This window comes from Anomaloglossus baeobatrachus, chromosome 2, assembly GCF_048569485.1.
Source record: "Anomaloglossus baeobatrachus isolate aAnoBae1 chromosome 2, aAnoBae1.hap1, whole genome shotgun sequence".
In the NCBI taxonomy this organism is placed as follows: Eukaryota; Metazoa; Chordata; class Amphibia; order Anura; family Aromobatidae; genus Anomaloglossus; species Anomaloglossus baeobatrachus.
In genome coordinates this window covers 429,002,021-429,017,963 of record NC_134354.1, presented here as the reverse complement: position 1 = coordinate 429,017,963, position 15,943 = coordinate 429,002,021, and the positions used below count along the sequence as shown (strand labels likewise).

The 15,943-nt window shown below is 47.1% G+C and overlaps 1 protein-coding gene across 3 annotated transcripts; it reads right to left on the bottom strand.

The window, feature by feature from the left end:
- Positions 1-8,113: 8,113 nt before the first annotated feature.
- LOC142290220 (uncharacterized) lies at positions 8,114-14,102 on the bottom strand. Of its 3 annotated transcripts, XM_075334171.1 has the most exons (10): positions 14,013-14,102; positions 11,210-11,278; positions 11,059-11,125; positions 10,471-10,568; positions 10,311-10,386; positions 10,155-10,223; positions 9,996-10,079; positions 9,654-9,876; positions 9,377-9,533; positions 8,114-9,257 (listed from the first exon to the last, which is right to left on the bottom strand). In XM_075334171.1, exons 5-10 carry the CDS (start codon positions 10,377-10,379, stop codon positions 8,603-8,605), a joined length of 1,257 nt encoding a protein of 418 aa, XP_075190286.1. In that variant the 5' UTR covers positions 10,380-10,386; positions 10,471-10,568; positions 11,059-11,125; positions 11,210-11,278; positions 14,013-14,102; the 3' UTR covers positions 8,114-8,602. The 3 variants fall into 3 exon arrangements, with proteins under 3 accessions (XP_075190286.1, XP_075190287.1, XP_075190288.1); XM_075334172.1 differs by lacking the exon at positions 11,210-11,278 and having other exon boundaries at positions 14,013-14,096; XM_075334173.1 differs by lacking the exons at positions 11,059-11,125; positions 11,210-11,278 and having other exon boundaries at positions 14,013-14,096.
- Between the last annotated feature and the right edge of the window lie 1,841 nt (positions 14,103-15,943).

The window sequence follows — 15,943 nt, the reverse complement described above, 5'->3', positions numbered from 1 at the left end:
AACTGGCGGAGATCCTCAGGGCAGTTCCACAAGAGTTGCTCCGTGATGAACAAGTCCAGGATCTCCGGTCCGGTGGAAAGCTGCAGGCCTTGGGTCCAGTGGTCGGCAGCTCGGGCAAGTGCCCGCCGGTGGTCAGCCCAGGAGTCCTTTGGTCCCTTCTGTAGGCTCCGGAACTTCTTGCGGTAGGACTCTGGAGTGAGGTTGTACTGTTGGATCAGGGCCCGCTTGATGGTGTCGTAGCCCTGATCTGCCTCAGCAGGCAAGTCCCCAAGGATATCCAGGGCCTTACCCCTTAAACGGGGGGTCAGGTATTTGGCCCACTGGTCCTTGTCCAGATGGTGCTGCAAGCAAGTCCGTTCAAAAGCAGTCAAGAAAGAGTCCAAGTCTCCATCCTTCTCCAGCACTGGGAAGTCCTCAACACGGACCTTTGGAAGTTTGGTGTCTCGAAGGTCACATGTGGCTGATGAGGGCCGGAGCTGAGCTAGCTGCAGCTGGTAGTCACGGTCTGCCTGTCGCTCTCACTCTTCACGCGCTGCCTGCCGCTCTCGCTCCGCAGCCTCACGCTCTGCGTGCCGCTCCGCAGCCTCAGCGTCACGCGCTGCCTGCCGCTCTGCCCTGCGCTCTGCCAGGAGTTCCTTGTAGCCCTTCTGGTCTCCAGCCTGGAGAAGGGCCATAGCCATTTGATGAAGGCTATCCGAGCCTCCCAGGCTCGGTGGAATGGCACGTGGTGATCTGCGGCACGCTGCAGAGCTAGGCGATTCACTGTCCCTTTCAGAGCGGAGGGCTGGCATCTGGCTCGTTGAGGAACCTTGGGTGAGCTCCTCCTCATCTTGTCCAGCAGTGCCAGGTTGCGCAATGTCCTCGGCAGAACGGTTTTCTGGCGTCGAGCTCCTGGAGGACTCGTGGGCAACCTCCTCATTGCTGTCCACAGCACCGTCCTCCCTCTCTTCGGCTCCTGCCTTAGCATTGGCCAGTTGCATAGCTCTGCTCCTGGTGCCATCAGCCATTCTTGCAGACTTTTGGTCACTGACACAGAACTGACACCTGATGCCTCCACACACCTTACAGTATCTGCACTCTGACACTCTAGTGTTGAGCTAGTCTGAAGACCCCAGCAGCCACAGCTGCTGCAGGCAGTCTTTAGTGTCTGGGAGTATGGGTCTCACACTCACACACACTATTATCTCGATCCCACCGCTATGCCACCAATATGTCACAAACCACCGGGGGGGTCACTCAGAAATCCCCCGCGCTGGCTACCAGTACGTCACAATCGGGGGGTAACAAGTGGGGGTCACCCCTCCTTTATACCTCCCGACCGACAGACAGAGCACGTGACGCGCTCTCTAGCGCCCCTCTTATAGTCAGGCCAATTATGGAATTGCCCGACCATAAGCAAGGAGGCCGCTATACTACTTATGCCGATTATTGAAGGGTCCCCGGTGAGAGTAAGGTATATATTCCCCCGACCTCACTGGCCTCCCCACAATAATCCTTGGCACAATTCGCTGCCACCAACCGATTTACGGTAACTATTAGCCGAACACACAGACGTGGGATTCAAGATCGAGATAACAGAACAGCCCAAGATTAATTATATAATTTAATCAGCCTAAAGCACACTAGAAACTACAATATATACAATAGGGAATCTACAGAATATACATATGTCAGAGTACAGTTACAATCAAAGCATGGGTTACAAACAGGCATACACAGTTCCAGCAGTTACCTTGTTGCGTCTGGCCACAGGGGGGCGCTGTACCCAGGTTTCTAGGATCCTTCCCACAGATGTTTCCTACACGTGCCCCCAGCGAAAAGAACACTGGAAAATGGCCGAAGTAGGGTTATCAGCCTGGGCAAATCCAGGTCCCCTCCTACCTTAGTGACCTCAGAGGGAGCACTGCTCCACCCCTGGCTTGAGTTATGGACAATCCACAACATGGAATATGGGCCATAACTTTGCCTGGGAGCGTCGTAGGCGGACGCCAATGCTCTCATTGTGACAGTTATGCATTTAGCTACAGAACGAGGGGACTCATGACCTGTCTGCCAGTTCCCCATTGGCTGATATCACGCCTGGGGCATTTCCCAATGTCCTGCTCCCATAAAAAGGGTGTGCCGGCATCGTCCGCATGCGGAGACACCATTTTTATGGTTGCCATATTTATCGGAAATATGGCTTGCGAGATATGAACCATTTTTTACTGGAGTCGTTCTGTCTGGCTATTTCCATAGCCTTGCTAACTAGCTAGCAGCCCCCACTACAGGGTCACGGCAGGGAGTCATCCTGTGTCCATTGTCCCCAAGCCACCTAATTTCCATATCACAGGACATGGCCATGGAGGTGTAAGTGGAACACTGAGAACAAGAAGGGAGGGGGCACTGCCAGGGAGTGATGAGCGATTATGACTGGAGTCATAATTCATCTTCATATCCCGGGATTTGCCTCACACAAGGTAAACATCGGGCTTGGATACCCGATATTTATCTTGGTTACGAGCTTCTGCAGCTGCTAGGAGCAGGGCTGCCTGCACGCGTAACCAACGTAAACATCGGGTAACTAAGAGAAGTGGTTACCCGATATTTACCTTGGTTACGAGTGTCCGCAGCTCTCAGGTGGGAGAGAGGGAGGGGGAAAAACAGAGAGAGAGGGGGAGGGAGGGAGGAAGAGAGAGAGGGGGAGGGAGGGAGGAAGAGAGAGAGAGGGAGGGAGGAAGAGAGAGAGGGGGAGGGAGGGAGGAAGAGAGAGAGGGGGGGGGAGGGAGGAAGAGAGAGAGAGGGAGGGAGGAAGAGAGAGAGGGGGAGGGAGGGAGGAAGAGAGAGAGGGGGAGGGAGGGAGGAAGAGAGAGAGGGGGAGGGAGGGAGGAAGAGAGAGAGGGGGAGGGAGGGAGGAAGAGAGAGAGGGGGAGGGAGGGAGGAAGAGAGAGAGGGGGAGGGAGGGAGGAAGAGAGAGAGGGGGAGGGAGGGAGGAAGAGAGAGAGGGGGAGGGAGGGAGGAAGAGAGAGGGGGAGGAAGAGAGAGAGGGGGAGGGAGGGAGGGAGGAAGAGAGAGAGGGGGAGGGAGGGAGGGAGGAAGAGAGAGAGGGGGAGGGAGGGAGGAGGAGAGAGAGACAGATCACGCGAGACTGGTTCTGGGCATGCTCAGTAGAGCAAGCAGGATCCTGTATCAGCATGCCAGCGTTCACATGCGTTTGCGTGCTGTTTAGTCAGGATCCAGCAATTTGCAGTATTTGGACGCAGCTCAAAAACGCTACAAGTAGCGTTTTTGAAAGATGTTAAAAAACTGCATGTCGCTGGATCCTCACTATAACGCACGCAAACGCAGGTGAACGCATGTTAACGCGAGTCCATTGCAAATGCATTGAAGTGAAAACGCATTTGCACTGGATCCGTTTTTCCGCTAAAAAACCGTTATGGACGGATGTTAAATAAACGTAGTGTGAAACCAGCCTAAGGCTGCTTTCACACTACGTTTATTTAACATGCGTCCATAACGTTTTTTTTAGCGCAAAAACGGATCCTGTTTTTATAAAGAAAAACGCACACAAACGCAAGTCAACATTGCGTTATTTTACTGGATCCGTCAACGGATCCAGCATAATAACGGACCGTTTTACTTGCAGTTACATGCGTTTAAATGCGTTTTTTTGTCCAATTTGAACGGATCCGTTTTTTTTCCACAACACCCACAAAGGTATATATACATTGTTCTACTGGTCTCTGGATTACATTTCTTGCTAGCACGCTGAGAGAATGTCTGACATTATGGATTTCAATATGAATGTGGATATGGATTTTGACCTTTGTCTATTGCGAGCTCGAGCGATGGAAAAGGAGCGAATCAGAAGATGGGTACAGAGACGTCGGCGCTATTGGCTGCATCCACTGAATTCACGTCGTCCGACACGAGGTGCATTCTCTTTGTACCCAGATCTCTGCAACCACCCAGACAAGTTTATGGACTACTGCCGCATGTCCAAGCCTACTTTTGATGAAATGTTGCAACGCGTGCAAAGTTTCATTACAAAACAGGACACCAAATTACGAAGGGCAATTTCTGCAGAGCAGCGTCTTATGTTGACTTTAAGGTATGGCATTTCTATATTATTGCATGTCGTGTTATGTATTGTTTAACATCACATAAGTTTTGTTTCCATATTTGTTCTAATAGATTGAGAGCTGTGTTGTTGTTTTTTAACCCCTTAACGACCCATGACGTACTGGGTACGTCATGGATCGTATGCCGTTAATCCCCGCCCCCTGCCGTTGGCAGGCGGTGGCTATCCACGCACATATCAGCTGTTTTCAACAGCTGACATGTGTGCCTGCTAGCCGCAGGTGGAATCGCTTCCACCCGCGGCCATTAACCCCTTACATTTCGCTGCCAAAATCTGGCAGCGATATGTATATGCGCGCCGCCATGACAGTTACGTACCCCGCCCCCACCGTAAGTCACGTGACATGATCGCGTGACTTTTGGTGGTTGCCATGGTAGCACAGGGTCATGTGATGACGCCTGTAGCTAACATGACTCACTTCCTTTCAATGCCGGAATACAGCCGGCATTGAAAGTAAAGCACCAAATCTGCAGTTCTCAGCTCTGTAGCTGTGATCTGCCGATAGTACAGAGCGATCGGATTGCTGATCGCTATAGCACCCTAGGGGGACTAGTAAAAAAAAAAATTTTAAAAATTAAAAAACGTTTTTTGGACAAGCTTGTGAATTTTTTTTAACCCCTTAGATACAAGTAAACCTATACATGTTTGGTGTCTACAAACTCGCACTGACCTCAGGCATCACATAGATACATCATTTTTACCATATAGTGAACACAGTGAATAAAATATCCCAAAGACTATTGTACGACCCCTTTTTTTGCAATTTTTCCGCACTTGGAATTTTTTGGCTGTTTTATAGTACACTATATTGTAAAACTTTTATTTTCTTTTTAAAAGTACAACTGGTCCTGCAAAATCCAAGCCCTCATATGGCAAGATTGATGGAAAAATAAAAAAGTTACGGCTATCGGAAGAAGGGGAGCAAAAAACATAAACGCAAAAACAGAAAGTGCCCGGGGGCTGAAGGGGTTAACTGTGACCTGCCCCTTTTTTTTTTTTTTTGTGTGGTTGGATTTATTTATTTATGTATTTATTTATTTTTCCTTCTTTAACAGATTCTTAGCAACCGGAGAAAGTTTATCTTCACTACACTTCCAGTTTAGAGTGGGGATATCAACGGCATCTGGAATTGTGAAGGAGACCTGTCATGCTTTGTGGGAAGTGCTACAGCCAGAATTCATCCCCCATCCAACCATGGAGCAATGGCTGTCAATCTCTGAGAAGTTTATGGAAGTCTGTCAATTTCCGAACTGTCTTGGTGCGGTTGATGGCAAACATATCAGGATTTTAAAACCATCTGGCAGTGGGTCCCAATTTTATAACTATAAAAAATATTTTTCCGTAGTATTAATGGCAATAGTCGATGCCCAATATCAATTTGTTGCTGTGGACATTGGAGCATACGGCCGCTCCAATGACTCACAGGTCTTCAAGCAGTCTGCAATGGGCCGCCGTTTATACAGTAATGATTTCAATTTTCCACCACCCAGACCCCTTCCTGACACATCTGAACCACCACTGCCGTTCGTATTGGTTGGCGATGAAGCATTTCAAATGTGTGGAAATCTTCTGAAACCATACTCCAGCCATGGCCTCAATCAAGCGAAAAGGATTTTCAATTACCGGCTAACGAGGGCACGAAGGATGGTGGAATGCGCATTTGGTATAATGACTGGAAAGTGGCGCATTCTGACAACAGCCATTCAACTAAAAACAGATACGGTGGATGATGTTGTTAAAGCGTGCGTAGTTCTCCACAACTACGTATTAAGTAAAGAAAGGCTTGTTATGGACCCTGCTGATGTTGAACTCACTCTAGATGATTATGACAATGTTGGCCTTCGTACAACGGCCGCTGTATGCGCAATGAGGGATCATTTTGCAACTTACTTTATGTCTGATGCCGCATGGCATGGCAGGATGAATATGTGTGAAGGTCTGGTCTTTTATTGAAAGTTTAACTCCCTCCATCCTTGCTGTAACTCATGTTTGCTATATTATTTTATGTTGTAAACACTTTAGCAAATTTGGTTCGTTTGCCTTCATTTACATGGCCCCTCACAATTTTTTACTGTTTGATTTATTTTACCTAAATAAATACACCTTTTCATTTTATCTGCATCGTTTGGATTGCTTTGTTTAGTAGGGTGGACAAGTAGGGAACTGTGAATTTCTTATCTTGAGTTAACATTTGTAGAAGCACTGTTTGCTAAAACCTCAGTGTGTCTTGAGGAAATTCTCAATGTCTTATAATCTATTGTGGTTCTTGATAGATATTTGCCAAGTATATACACAGAATTAGGGGTGCTTCACACACAGCGAGCTCGCTGCCGAGATCGCTGCTGAGTCACGTTTTTTGTGACGCAACAGTGACCTCATTAGCGATCTCGCTGTGTGTGACACTGAGCAGCGATCTGGCCCCTGCTGTGAGATCGCTGCTCGTTACACACAGCCCTGGTTCATTTTCTTCAAAGGCGCTCTCCCGCTGTGACACACAGATCGCTGTGTGTGACAGCGAGAGAGCAACGAAATGAAGCGAGCATGGAGCAGGAGCCGGCATCTGGCAGCTGCGGTAAGCTGTAACCAGGGTAAACATCGGGTAACCAAGGTGGTTACCCGATATTTACCTTAGTTACCAGCCTCCGCAGCTCTCACGCTGCCTGTGCTGCCGGCTCCGGCTCTCTGCACATGTAGCTGCATTACACATCGGGTTAATTAACCCGATGTGTACTGTAGCTAGGAGAGCAAGGAGCCAGCGCTAAGCAGTGTGCGCGGCTCCCTGCTCTCTGCACATGTAGCTGCATTACACATCGGGTTAATTAACCCGATGTGTACTGTAGCTAGGAGAGCAAGGAGCCAGCGCTAAGCAGTGTGCGCGGCTCCCTGCTCTCTGCACATGTAGCTACATTACACATCGGGTTAATTAACCCGATGTGTACTGTAGCTAGGAGAGCAAGGAGCCAGCGCTAAGCAGTGTGCGCGGCTCCCTGCTCTCTGCACATGTAGCTGCATTACACATCGGGTTAATTAACCCGATGTGTACTGTAGCTAGGAGAGCAAGGAGCCAGCGCTAAGCAGTGTGCGCGGCTCCCTGCTCTCTGCACATGTAGCTACATTACACATCGGGTTAATTAACCCGATGTGTACTGTAGCTAGGAGAGCAAAGCTAAGCGGTGTGCGCTGGTAACTAGTGTAAACATCAGGTAACCATACCCGATGTTTACCTTAGTTACCAGTGTCCGCAGCTTCCAGACGCCGGCTCCGTGCAAGCGCAGCGTCGCTTGCACGTCGCTGCTGGCTGGGGGCTGGTCACTGGTGAGATCTGCCTGTTTGACAGCTCACCAGCGACCATGTAGCGATGCAGCAGCGATCCTGACCAGGTCAGATCGCTGGTCGGATCGCTGCTGCATCGCTAAAGTGTGAAGGTACCCTAGCCACATTAGCGTATGGCATCCGATGAGAGAGCAACGGATGCGTTATGCTAATGCCCCCCGCCTCAGGCTCTGCGTTTTACCATTCAATCGCAATTGCACGTAGCTGTTACATGCTAAAATGTAACTTACTATGCCGGATGTGCGTCACTTAAGACGTGACCCCGCCGACACATCGTAAGATATATTGTAGCGTGTAAAGCGGCCTTAAAACACAAATCATCCAAACAAAAATCAAGACAGACATACAGACACATACATTGAATCCTCCCAATTTTCAATTCAAGGAGTGTGTTACTTCCTATGAGATACTAAATTTTTTAGTGACGTAAACACGTCAAGGCAGAGTTCCTTTGAGTATAAAACAGAATCGCACAAAAACACTCAAAAGTATCATCCAACAGAAACACATACAATGTAGCTTCACACACACACACACTATGTAGCTGCATACACACAGACACGTAACCTATTGGAAAGGGAAATACACTACTTTAATTTCTACCATCATAAAAAAAAAAACAATTTTGTATGGTACAACAAACAATATTTTATTAAACCGATTTTCAAATTTTATAGGCTTGTGAAACGGTGGTGCCGGGCAGAGGTGGAACTACTTTCACTTGTTGGTGTAGTCGTCGGACTCATTCCTATTGTTTCATTTGCCGGACTGACCTCTCTGGGTATAGGGGTGTGTAGGGTCTGGTCATGTGCAGTGGGAGTGGATGACACAGGGGAAGGGGTAGGAATTATATTTCTGATTTCGGAGAGGAAACTTTGGGCTAAATCAGGATGTTGCGTGGAAGGTGGTTGTGGGGTGGTTGTGTGCAAATGTGGGGAGGTAAAGATGGAAGGAGAGGCACAAGTAGGGTCAGGGGAAGGAACACATGTAGGATGAAGGGTTACAGATGGTGATGGCAGTTGGGATAATCCTGGGTACTGTTGGGATGTGGCAGGGTATGGCTGAGATTGGGGATGGATTGGTTGGCTGGAAAGTAGGAAATTTTGGGCGGGGGGCTGGTAACGTTGGGAGGGTGGTGGATAAGGTGGGTCAGGAGCCTGGTAAGGTTGGGCTGGTGGCTGATAACGTTGGGAGGGTGGTGGATAAGGTGGGGGCAAGGGTCTGGTAAGGTGCGGCAGGTGCCTGGAAAGGTTGGGAGGGAGGATGCCGATTAATTTCCTGTGCTAGAGATTGCTGACACGCATGCATAATATTCAATTGGCTATCACTAGGTAAGCTTTCCATATGCCGTAGTACAGTCAAGAAGAACAAATGGTTGACTGATTTGTTAGCATCTGACTCAAGTTTTCCAAAACGATCATTGATCTCTCTGAAGCTTCTTTGTACTTCAGCAAACCCCGCTGTCATTTTTTCATTTAACTTCAGATAATCTCGGAAAACTGAGTTCATGTGCGAAAACTCAGGCATAAGGCTCCTATCTATAGTCCTCTGGCGTTGACGAACTGACACGAAACCTGGTCTACCAGTTTGAGCAGCGCCAGAGGCCTGTGATAGGGGAAAGTTCACGCTAGGACCTGCCAATTGACTATCTTCAGCCTGACAGTAATCTCCAGCGGGGACGTGTGGTTGGGAGGATGAGGGGTTACCAGAGAGGTCACAGTTGGGCACGTCTTCAGATGGGCGGCTGGCGGTTGCTTCGGAGACCGCTACAAGAGGGAGTTCATGAGATGTACTTCCAGTGGTGCTGTGGGGTGTTAAAAACAAAAAAAAATTACTACATGATTTTGAATGCATTGACCTGTTTGAGAAAAAAAACTAGTTACATAAGGCAACACTTTTTGTAATCCTAATTTTTCAGCTTACCTGCGGGAAGCCAGCGATGGTCTTAAAAAACTTAGAGAATTGTAATATTTGTACCGATTACGGCGCCCGGCAGAACCACTGGGAGCCCTCATTTCGTCATAGAAGTCCCTCTTGTAGCGATCCCGAATAGACCGCCACCGTGTCATCACTTTCTCGCCTGCAAAACAAAAGAGAAAAATTTATAAATTTCACAAACCAATGCAAACAGAAGCCCTATTAAAAAAAAAAATATTGACAAGCTATTGACATTAACACATTTTAAAAGTGGAATACTTACGAAGCAAATACTGCGTCTTTTCATCCAGGTCCTCCCATGCATTGATCAGAGATCTGGTAACCTCATCCCACAATCGGCGTGTGACTATTGCATCCCAGTGGTGGCGGTGGGCTGTGTTCCACAAGGCAGGACGTGCCTCGACTTCGCAAATCAGCAGGTCCCCATCTATAAAAGCGTCAACTTCTTGGTCATCTCCTTGGGGCCTGCTGCTGCGTCCTGAAACCTGAAATCGCCCACAAAAAAAAAAAAAAAATATTTGTACAAATGAACACAAGTACTCATACAATTCAGATGTAATGCAAAAGGAGCCTTTCCTTTCCAAAACAATAAAAAATTACTTACACCGCCCATGCCGCCACGGCGCCTACACACACGACTGTGGGATGAGGTTCCTGGACCTGTACGACGTGCTGCAGCATCTGGTCCCTGAAAAAACATTTCTATTAGTTTTGAGATAATGAGTCCTGTAGGATACTGTTTGATGAACGCTGATCAACTTACAGCGGAAGAGTCCTCGACCAGCATCGGTCCACTCTCAACATCCTCAACCCGTTCTACTGCCATCGGAACCTGTAAGAGAAGACATATCATAATTAATGATCCTGGAAAATATTACTCTCAGATGCTGTACCAATTTGTCATTCAAAGTTTACGTACATTAATTGACGGGGATGAGGGCTCACTTGGCAGGGATGTGGGGTCTCCGGCACCACCTCTCTGTGACATATTGCAGCTGTAAATGCAAAAACACATGACATTACAACTCCTGGGTGCTTGAAAAACAGGTAGATATTGGGGCAACAATGTTAATACTCACAGATTTGAAGGAGGTCACAGATGGCGGTCACAGCGTCACCAACGTGTCCGGTTTGTGGTACTGCCTGGTCTGTCGGTGGCCTTGGGAGGTCCCAGCAGCTGTAAATGCAAAAACACATGACTTTACAACTCCAGGGTGAACAAACAAGAAAAAGAAAAAAAAAAAAAAAAAAAAAAAAAAAAAAAGAGTACTATATTATGGAATCACCACACCGTAAATAGGTCATGTCAAAAATCTTTAAATACATATTGAAAATCTACACAAGTCAGAAAATAGTGTCTGTTGGCCCCCGTCAGATGAAAACCATGATTAACAAATAGTATTGCCATATATAAGATTTATCACACCAAAAAATATATACAGGTTGAAGTCACAGTGGAGTCCACAAAAGATAGGACCAAAAAATGCAGGCTCATAATTATCAATACTATGTGGAAAATTGCAAGATGTAGTTTGCTGCAAGTCTGTATTGTGACTGCAAATAATGGAGAGTTTTAGGAAAGATCAGAGCCAAAGATCCGCTCACGTGGAACATAAAATGCTGCAGCAACAGTACACACATTAAACCCAGTCACAGGTTGCACTCACATATTTTAAGGGGGGGTCAAGACTGCAAGACTGGCTGGTCTGTTGGGGTCTTGGCTGGTCACAGCAGCTATAAATGTATGATAAAATATTGTACAGCATTGAACAGAAACATGCAAGCAGGGCATAAAAAGCACAATCTGGCTATACTTACATCAAGGTGCAAGCTCTGTGGTCTTCTGGCTATGGTGAGACAATGGCTTGTCCAGGCTTGTCAAGGGAACTATATGCATTGAGATAACATTGTTTGCTACTTTCTGGGCATGCTCAGTACAAAAGCAGGATCCTGTTACAACGCAACTCAACGCATTCTGCTAGGCAGGATCCAGCACTCATTGAAATGCATTGCAGCTCGCGGCGCAATGTGAAGGATCCTGTGAGATGCGTTATTTTGACAAAGGTAAAAAACGCTACAAGTAGCGTTTTTGAAACATGTTAAAATAACGCAAAAGTACGGATCCTGTGTCTAACGCACGCAAACGCATGCGAACGCAGGTGGACGCGAGTCCATTGCAAATGCATTGAAGTGAAAACGCATTTGCACTGGATCCGTTTTTGCGCTAAAAAAACGTTATGGACGCATGTTAAATAAACGTAGTGTGAAACCAGCCTAATCTGCCATCTCCTATCTCAGTAATGGGGAAGTCCTCACTGAATACAGATTTTACCCCAGAATTGAGCATGTTGATAATGACCGATCAATTCTGGGTGAGATAGAAGCAGATTCCTCTGATAAGATATATTACACACTTTCTTATTATCATGTGTACTATTGATTAATGAAATACAAATTAAAACAATGGTTATGCTTTAACCCCTTCATCCCCAGGAGATTTTCCATTTTTTTGTTTTTTTTCCTCCCCTTCAGAGACATAACTTTTTTATTTTTTTCCTGTAGAATGCCCTACCACAAGAGGTAGTAAAGGCAGATCCTATAATAGCTTTTAAAAGAGGGCTGGATGATTTCCTCACTACACACAACATTGTTGGTTATAAATGACTTAGTGACTAAATGTAGAACTGGTGGAGGAAGGTTGAACTAGATCAGGGGTGGGCAATTAATTTTCCCATGGGGCCGCATGACAAATTGGGATGGTTTTAGAGCAGGGGTGGGGAACCTTTTTACTGCCGGGGGCCATTTGGAAAATTCTACCAACCTTCGGGGGCCGCACAAAATCATCAACTTGAAAATGACCCGGCTATAATTGGTCAAACAATTAATTAACTCACCCCTATACCCCTACTGTGGCGGCCAGAGCTGATTCTCTTTGGTGCGCTGTGATGTTTGCGTCTCACAACTGCTTTTCCAGGTTTGTCTTTGTTTGAAGCGCAGATTGGTAAATCATATATATTACACAGGAGACACTGTACATACACACACCGCTCTGACACACTGGCCGTATACTGCACAAAAAGTTCTGCATGTAAACATGTGTACACCAGGAATTAGATATACCAATAAACCTTACAATATGAAACTTTATTAAGTGCCAAACACAGCACACACACACACGCCGTATACACAGCACACACACAGCACGCACGCTGTATACACAGCACATACACAGCACACACGCTGTATACACAGCACACACACAGCGCACACACGCCGTATACACAGCGCACACACGCCGTATACACAGCGCACACACGCCGTATACACAGCGCACACACGCCGTATACACAGCACACACACAGCTCACACACGCCGTATACACAGCACACACACAGCACGCACGCTGTATACACAGCACACACGCTGTATACACAGCACACACACAGCGCACACACGCCGTATACACAGCGCACACACAGCACACACGCCGTATACACAGCGCACACACGCCGTATACACAGCGCACACACGCCGTATACACAGCGCACACACGCCGTATACACAGCGCACACACGCCGTATACACAGCGCACACACGCCGTATACACAGCGCACACACAGCACGCACGCTGTATACACAGCACACACGCTGTATACACAGCACACACACAGCGCACACACGCCGTATACACAGCGCACACACAGCACGCACGCTGTATACACAGCACACACACAGCGCACACACGCCGTATACACAGCGCACACACGCCGTATACACAGCACACACACAGCGCACACACGCCGTATACACAGCGCACACACAGCACACACGCCGTATACACAGCACACACACAGCGCACACACGCCGTATACACAGCGCACACACGCCGTATACACAGCGCACACACGCCGTATACACAGCGCACACACGCCGTATACACAGCGCACACACGCCGTATACACAGCGCACACACGCCGTATACACAGCGCACACACGCCGTATACACAGCGCACACACGCCGTATACACAGCGCACACACGCCGTATACACAGCACACACACAGCACACACGCCATATACACAGCACACACACAGCACACACGCCGTATACACAGCGCACACACGCCGTATACACAGCGCACACACGCCGTATACACAGCGCACACACGCCGTATACACAGCGCACACACGCCGTATACACAGCGCACACACGCCGTATACACAGCGCACACACGCCGTATACACAGCGCACACACGCCGTATACACAGCGCACACACGCCGTATACACAGCGCACACACAGCGCACACACGCCGTATACACAGCGCACACACGCCGTATACACAGCGCACACACGCCGTATACACAGCGCACACACGCCGTATACACAGCGCACACACGCCGTATACACAGCGCACACACGCCGTATACACAGCGCACACACAGCACACACGCCGTATACACAGCACACACACAGCACACACGCTGTATACACAGCACACACGCCGTATACACAGCACACACGCCGTATACACAACAGACGCTGGACACTTAAGTCACAAATACATTTGATATATGGTGGTATATATTAGATATAAACACACTTAGCGCAGATATAAGTACCTGCTGCTTAGTTGCCCTGTAAGATCAGGTGCAGCACAAGTGATGGATGCAGCAGCTCAGCTCAAGGGCTGGCTTCATTCTCGTCGTTTCTCTCCAAGAAAAGACCTTATAGACCTGAGCAGCCGAGCACAGAACGGGAGGGTGAGAGGCAGAACGCACGGCACTATACAGCCTTCTATATCCCGTGCAGGCCCCTCCCCCATCACTCTGATTCTAGCTGCAATCTCACAGGGAGCATGTAGGACCCAGAGGGAGGAAGTCCCACCCCCAGTGCTGTCTGCCGGCAATAGACAAGATGAGCGGCTGCCCGAGCACCACAGCCATCGGGAATCTGCTCCAGTCCAGTGCCCCGGGGGCCACAGAAAAGGTCATTGCGGTTCCCCACCCCTGTTTTAGAGGGCCGGACTAATATACTTAACTCAGTTTTACCCAGTACTGTATACAGTATATATACTATCCCTACATAAACAGTAAGTTACGGACTGTGTGACACCCCCCCCCCCCGTGGCCCTGCACGCACACACGCAGACATGTCCATTTTTTTTCGCCAGCAGCACGGGTGTCACACGGATCGCACACTGATGTGGTCTGTGTGACATCAGTGTGACAAATACCAGAAAAAACAGGTCTTTTTCATAAAAAGATTTTCTATATTTACCTCTCTCCAGCGCTGCTGTCTCTGGCTCTGCTGCCTCCCGCTCCTTATCACCGGTAATTATACTCACTGAATATTCACTTCAGTATATACTACACCTGTAATATACATCACTACACTCCTATATACTGCACCTGTAATATACATCACTACACTCCTATATACTGCACCTGTAATATACATCACTATACTCCTATATACTGCACCTGTAATATACATCACTACACTCCTATATACTGCATCTGTAATATACATCACTACACTCCTATATACTGCACCTGTAATATACATCACTACCCTCTTATATACTGCACCTGTAATATACATCACTACACTCTTATATACTGCACCTGTAATATACATCACTACACTCCTATATACTGCACCTGTAATATACATCACTACACTCCTATATACTGCACCTGTAATATACATCACTACACTCCTATATACTGCATCTGTAATATACATCACTACACTCCTATATACTGCACCTGTAATATACATCACTACACTCCTATATACTGCATCTGTAATATACATCACTACACTCCTATATACTGCACCTGTAATATACATCACTACACTCCTATATACTGCATCTGTAATATACATCACTACACTCCTATATACTGCACCTGTAATATACATCACTACACTCTTATATACTGCACCTGTAATATACATCACTACACTCTTATATACTGCACCTGTAATATACATCACTACACTCCTATATACTGCACCTGTAATATACATCACTACACTCCTATATACTGCATCTGTAATATACATCACTACACTCCTATATACTGCACCTGTAATATACATCACTACCCTCTTATATACTGCACCTGTAATATACATCACTACACTCTTATATACTGCACCTGTAATATACATCACTACACTCCTATATACTGCACCTGTAATATACATCACTACACTCCTATATACTGCACCTGAAATATACATCACTACACTCCTATATACTGCATCTGTAATATACATCACTACACTCCTATATACTGCACCTGTAATATACATCACTACACTCTTATATACTGCACCTGTAATATACATCACTACACTCTTATATACTGCACCTGTAATATACATCACTACACTCCTATATACTGCACCTGTAATATACATCACTACACTCCTATATACTGCATCTGTAATATACATCACTACACTCCTATATACTGCACCTGTAATATACATCACTACACTCTTATATACTGCATCTGTAATATACATCACTACACTCCTA

Excerpts from the sequence above, each read along its gene's own strand:
- LOC142290220 (XM_075334171.1), bottom strand. The coding sequence starts at position 10,379 with ATGTCACAGAGAGGTGGTGCCGGAGACCCCACATCCCTGCCAAGTGAG. Across the intron at positions 10,224-10,310 it reads CCTCATCCCCGTCAATTAAT|GTTCCGATGGCAGTAGAACG; the intron begins GTACGTAAACTT and ends CTTCTCTTACAG. Across the intron at positions 9,534-9,653 it reads AAAGACGCAGTATTTGCTTC|GCGAGAAAGTGATGACACGG; the intron begins GTAAGTATTCCA and ends TTTGTTTTGCAG.